Source organism: Nematolebias whitei, chromosome 16, assembly GCF_014905685.2.
Source record: "Nematolebias whitei isolate Nwh7 chromosome 16, NemWhi1, whole genome shotgun sequence".
Classification (NCBI taxonomy): Eukaryota; Metazoa; Chordata; class Actinopteri; order Cyprinodontiformes; family Rivulidae; genus Nematolebias; species Nematolebias whitei.
The window spans coordinates 43,359,950-43,365,993 of NC_056513.1; the positions used below are offsets into that span (position 1 = coordinate 43,359,950).

General features: G+C 42.4%; 1 protein-coding gene across 1 annotated transcript; it reads left to right on the forward strand.

Annotated features, from left to right (window-relative positions):
- The first annotated feature begins 964 nt into the window (after positions 1 to 964).
- LOC119423223 (homeobox protein OTX1 B) lies at positions 965 to 5,517 on the forward strand. Its single transcript, XM_037690629.1, has 4 exons — positions 965 to 1,145; positions 2,355 to 2,508; positions 3,115 to 3,266; positions 4,710 to 5,517. The coding sequence occupies exons 2-4, from the start codon at positions 2,427 to 2,429 to the stop codon at positions 5,493 to 5,495; spliced, it is 1,020 nt and encodes a 339-aa protein (XP_037546557.1). The 5' UTR covers positions 965 to 1,145; positions 2,355 to 2,426; the 3' UTR covers positions 5,496 to 5,517.
- Positions 5,518 to 6,044: the final 527 nt, after the last annotated feature.

The window sequence follows — 6,044 nt, forward strand, 5'->3', positions numbered from 1 at the left end:
ATTATTATTATTATTATTATTATTATTATTATTATTATTATTATTATCAGAATCTGTTTATTATCGCCATGTCAATGAACGAGGTTCACAAACAAGGAATTTGCTTTGACATAAGGTGCGAATAGTAATAAAGTAAAAATAAAGTAAAAATGAAGTAAAAATGAGAACATTACATAAGACATAAGACCTGTGTACACCCACAAATAAAGTAAAATTAAAACATAACATAACCATATGTACACCCATACAATAGAAAACAATAAAAATAAAAAAAACTATTATTATTATTATTATTACTATTATTATTATTATTATTATTATTATTATTATTATTATTATTATTATTATTATTGCACATATTTTTGAGTATTTGTGTGCGATGAGCGGATGTGCATGTGGGCCTCTTCACATTAAAAGATGAACTTGGCGCATTGAGACTGTTTTAAAATGTAAGTCTATTTTTTTCTGTTAAACTGGTTTTCTGATAATGGTTTTTAGAGCAGTCACCAGTTTGATATTCTCTCAGGTTTCATTTGTTTCCATTAGCGTTAAATTATCATTTAAACTATAAACTTTTACATTAAGAGAAAACACGTGAACATGTTTAGAGTTTATTGGAAAGTTGCAGTCTTGAAGGTTATTATTGTGTAGATTTTTGGTAAAACGTGTTTTTAAATGTTACAGCACTTAAAGTTTAGGAAAGCTCATTAATTAGTGACGTCACAGTCATAAAAGTATAAAAATTGTTTTTTGTTTTTTTTTGTCACATTTTGTTGTGGAAGAGGAAGCCCTTGTTTTTAAAATCTGTTTGGACTCTTTGGATCCGGCCGAACCCGAACTTTCCGACTCTCGTGTCACGTGACGCGCCGGCGGCCGCACCTGCTCCAGCGGCGGCCGCTGATTGGCTGAGGGGGCGGAGGCGCCGCGCGCTTCTGTGCGTGTCAGGAGGCGCTGATCTCAGAGCGGCCCGACAGCACCGAGGAGAGCAGGACCAGAACCTTGGACCAGCAGGACCAGAACCCTGCCAGAGAGGTCCGTCCGCCCCAGAGTCGCGCCGAACCGTTGCCATGGAGACAAGTCCGCTTCAGACCCCCGGACCTGGTTTTGTTGGCTTTTAACTGGGATTTAAAACCAAAAGGCAGAAGGTGAGAAGTTGTTTTGTGATGAACTCGTTCTTTTTATTTTAAAGCAAAAAACTATTGAGAAAAAAAAACAATCTGATTCTTCAAATGAGCAGAAACTAATTAAATTATTTAGGATTAAATATAAATTAAATAGATGTTCATTTAAAAAAAATAACAAAATAAAAAAACTTAAAGTGAAATTAGTGGCGAATATTGTTCAAATAAAATAAAATAATTAAATGTGTCTGAAACGATTTAAAGTTCGGTTTAGTTGCGCTTAGTTACATTTTATAAACTTGTTTCCTGCTGCTCTGCTCCGCAGCGGATCTGAACTCGGATTCACTCCGGTTCAGGTTCTAATGGGCCCAGCTTGGTTCGGAGCCGGGCCGAGGCCCCCGGGGGCCCCTGGCAGCATCACGGGACAGTTAAACCCATTCATGCTGATCTCTGTTATATTCATTAATTAATGTTATATTCATTAATTAATGTTATATTCATTAATTAATGTTATATTCATTAATTAATGTTATATTCATTAATTAATGTATTGACTTATTTTCTGGAAGACGTGTAAAAACTAAAAGCTTAAATGTGGCGTCAGTTTTGGAACAAACAAAAAATGAAGTTAAAATCTTGTTTTAAATTCCGCCCTGTCGTTTTGTATTTGATTCATAAAATATATAATTTTGTCCTTTTAGAATTCCCTCACGGCCTGGTGCGTAATATTTATTTCATTTATATTTTGTGTCAAAAAAGAGAAAAAGAAACTCGGTTGATTTTTTTTATTTCCCTCATAAAACAAATGACGCGAACTCGGATTAAATGTTTGAATAATTAAAGGATTAAATGGCGCTTTACTTAATCCAAACTTTGTGACTTGGAGAAAGTTGCAGGAAACTCAGATTAGTTGAAGTTATTATAAAATACAAGTTTGACGTCACGCAACATTTCCATCCAAACATCTTAAAATACTTTTTATTCTCAAACATCAGCGCAGATTTATGAACATTTAAATTATTTCTTGCATTTCCCTGAACATTGTTCTAGTTGAAAATCGGAGGAGCGGTTCGGACTGAGCCGAACCGGTTCGGGCCGTCATTTGTTCTGGAGTCACGCGGGACGCTTTTTAAAACTCACTTGAAGTTTTATTGTTAATATGTTGAAGGTTCAACGCGCTCATTATCTCTACTTCCGGTCGTTTGTTCTTCTTCGTGTCCTCTTTGTGCGCAGCCGCTGGAGCCGTCGGTCCAGTTCTATCTCGGGGTCCCGCACGTGTCCCGGCTCCGCTCCGACCCCCCCAGCATGATGTCTTATCTGAAGCAGGCCCCGTACGGGATGAACGGACTGGGCCTGGACCTGCTGCACCCCTCCATGGGCTACCCGGGTACGACCCCAACCCCACCAGCACACACACACACACACACACACACACACGCAACAGCTGTTTATTTATTTTTGTTTGTTTGTTTTTATTTAATAAAACCAGTGTCTAGTCGCACGTGTGTTGAATGATTTTACTGAAGTGTTTTTAATTTTTAAAGCTTAAAATGATCATTTTAAACTGCTTTCAGTGAAAGCAGAAAAATAAAATAAATTAAATCACACACACACACACACACACACACACACACACACACACACACACACACAGCTTGAGATCTTTTGGTTTAGTTCCATTTATTTTCTTGAATTCCAATAAAGAAAAAAAAACTAAATACTGAGAAAAGTTGTGCAACTTTTGCTTCAGTGTTAGTTTTCACATTATTAATTAATTAAATTTATTTATTTATTAATGTTATCTGCACTGCTCACATTTTTCTTTTATCGCAGCTCATATTTGTACGATTTAATCTGCAAAGAAGAGTAAAAGCAAAGCTCTTCAATAAATATTCATATTACAAGATACGCGTGAATCCCTTGCTTTGGTGATTTATGTTGAAGAAGTGGGCCTCGGTCTCCTGAGTGTATCTGCCCATGGTTTGTTTTTCAGCCAACCCTCGGAAGCAGCGCCGGGAGCGGACCACCTTCACCCGGACTCAGCTGGACATCCTGGAGTCTCTGTTTGCAAAGACCCGGTACCCCGACATCTTCATGAGGGAGGAGGTGGCCCTGAAGATCAACCTGCCCGAGTCCAGAGTCCAGGTCAGAAACTTTTCCAACTTTACTGGAGGAGGAGAAACGTCTCCTGAAATGTTCTGCCGGTCCTGATCTGGTCCAGAAACGTGTTCAGTTCAAGAGTCGGAGTCTGAGTCGAGGCCTGGTCCAGTCAGAGCAGCTGACTCCTCTCACAGCATCCGTGTGACTGCTGGGGAGCAGGGCTAACCATAAAAACTGTAAAATTATTATTATTATTATTATTATTATTATCATTATTAGTATTATTATTATCATCATTATTATCATTATTATTATTATTATCATAATTATTATTATTATTATTATTATTATTATTCATGCCAGAATTAGCATTAAGGTTCTGAAACAGTTCATTAAAATTTTCAGAGTCAAGTTCAAAAACACATTTAAAAAAATTATTTTTAGCTCTTGATTCAAATAATTTATTTTATTTGTCAGAGAGTTTATTAAAAATAACACTAAAGCAAAAAAAATAAAAATAAATGAATAAAAACACTGTGTCAGAAATGTTAAATGTTTTCCTTTAGAAAGGACCAGATTCTGACTTTTCGTTATATTTTCCTCAATTAATTATAATAATTATTATTATTATTATTTTAGTGTTTATGAAAGGATGGCTCTGCACATCCAACGGGCCCAGATGTTGCCCCTGGATGACTTTCAGCCACGCTCCAGATGTGCAGTAGATCAATTAAATGTGCTGATGTTGATTAGCAGTGGTGGCCATTTTGAATTGGACTGACTTTAAAAGTGAAGTGCACTCATGTTCAACGGTTATTTTTTGAAAGCTTCATTTGGCGCTTGATATCCGTTGCTGTAATTGCATTTCACGTTAGTGAGCAATAATTAAAATAAAAAAACTTGTTTGTAAAAGTTTCTCATGATGATCTTCTTCCTCTTCATCAAAACACAATCATTTGTCCACGGTCCGTTTAGTTGAGCTGATCAAAAATAAACTTGCAGAAAGTTTTCTTTAGTCCAGGCTGACGATGAAAACATGTTGAAGTTCAGCTCCTGTGGAAACATTAGTTTATAACAAACTTTGATCTCATAAAACTGAGCATTTGTTCGTGCACGCTCTCGCCTGAACGTCTGACTGATTTCAGTTCAAATGCAACATCTGACCCGTGACAACTGAATTATTTGGACCGAGACAAAAAACGGCGCATGAGAGCAGAAAGTTAAAGTGCAGCGCTCCTTAAAGGAATGCAGCTCGCCCACTGGTTGTTCTGGTCAGACCATTGAACAACCAGGAGCAGGGTCTCACACCAGCAGTCGGTGCTGGGATGACTCTCAGCTACTCCCACACAGTGACTGATGACATCACAGCTTCACCGTGTCGGTAACGTCAGTCTCAGACGTTTGGTGAAACCTCTGCAGATGTTTGATGTCGTGTTTTAAAGCAGAGGGCCTTCGGTGACGACGACTCTTCCTCCTCCTCTTCCTCAGGTGTGGTTTAAGAACCGCCGAGCCAAATGTCGGCAGCAGCAGCAGAGCACCAGCACCAAGCTGAAGCCTCTGAAGAAGAAGGCGTCTCCGACCAGAGAGAGCACTGGCTCTGAGAGCAGCGGGCAGTTCACTCCACCCGTACCGTCCAGCTCCTCCTCCACCACCTCCTCGTCCTCCTCCACCTCCTCTTCGGCCTCCTCTGGCCTCGGAGGGTCTGCTCTGATCAGCACCTCTACCTCCGTCACCTCCCCCGTGTCGTCCATCTGGAGCCCAGCGCCCATCTCCCCAGCCCCGGCTCCACCCAATCTGCCTGACCCCGTGGCCCCCACCAGTGCCTCCTGCATGCAGCGCTCTGCGCCCCCCTCCTCCTCCGCAGGAACCCCCTCCTACCCCGTGTCCTACAGCCAGTCTGCGGCGGCGTACAGCCAAGGCTACCCAGCCGCGGCGACCGGCTCCTACTTCAGCGGCGTGGAGTGCGGCTCCTACCTGGCACCCATGCACTCCCACCATCACCCGCACCACCCCCACCAGCTCAGCCCCATGACGGGCGGCTCCATGTCGGGGCACCCGCACCACCACATCGGCCAGACGTCGGGCCACCACCACCATCACCACCACCCGCCACATCCCCACCAGGCGTACAGCGCGCCCGGCCTCGCCTTCAACTCCTCAGACTGTCTGGATTACAAAGAGCCGCCGGCTGCGTCGGCCTGGAAGCTCAACTTCAACGCCTCCGACTGTTTGGACTACAAAGACCAGGCCTCGTGGCGTTTCCAGGTGCTGTGACGGCCTCCTCCCTCCTCCTCACTCCTCCTCAGCCCGCGCTCCTAAACAAGGATCCTAAAACCACCGTGGCTTGTTTTTGAAGCTCTTTCGGTCTTAAAGTAGAGAAACTTTCGTTTATGTAAATGGAGGCGAGCGCAGGAACTCCGAGTGCAGCTCGACCAGGATTATTTTTCTACTCAAGGACACAAAGCGTGACACTCGTGGAACCTGCAGTCTGGGACTGACTCGTGATTTTTTGAACTTTAAACCACGAGACGGGAGGAATAAAAACCACCTTCAGACTTTTCTAAAACCATTTAATTCTAAAAACAGGATGCTGCTATTGTTTATTTTTCAGGTTGCTGGTGCCCATTTCCATCTGGCCTGCAGCCTCACAGTTCTGGACTCTGGCCTGCAGCCTCACAGTTCTGGACTCTGGCCTGCAGCCTCACAGTTCTGGACTCTGGCCTGCAGCCTCACAGATCTGGACTCTGACCTGCAGCCTGTCACAGTTCTGGACTCTGGCCTGCAGCCTGTCACAGTTCTGGACTCTGACCTGCAGCCTCACAG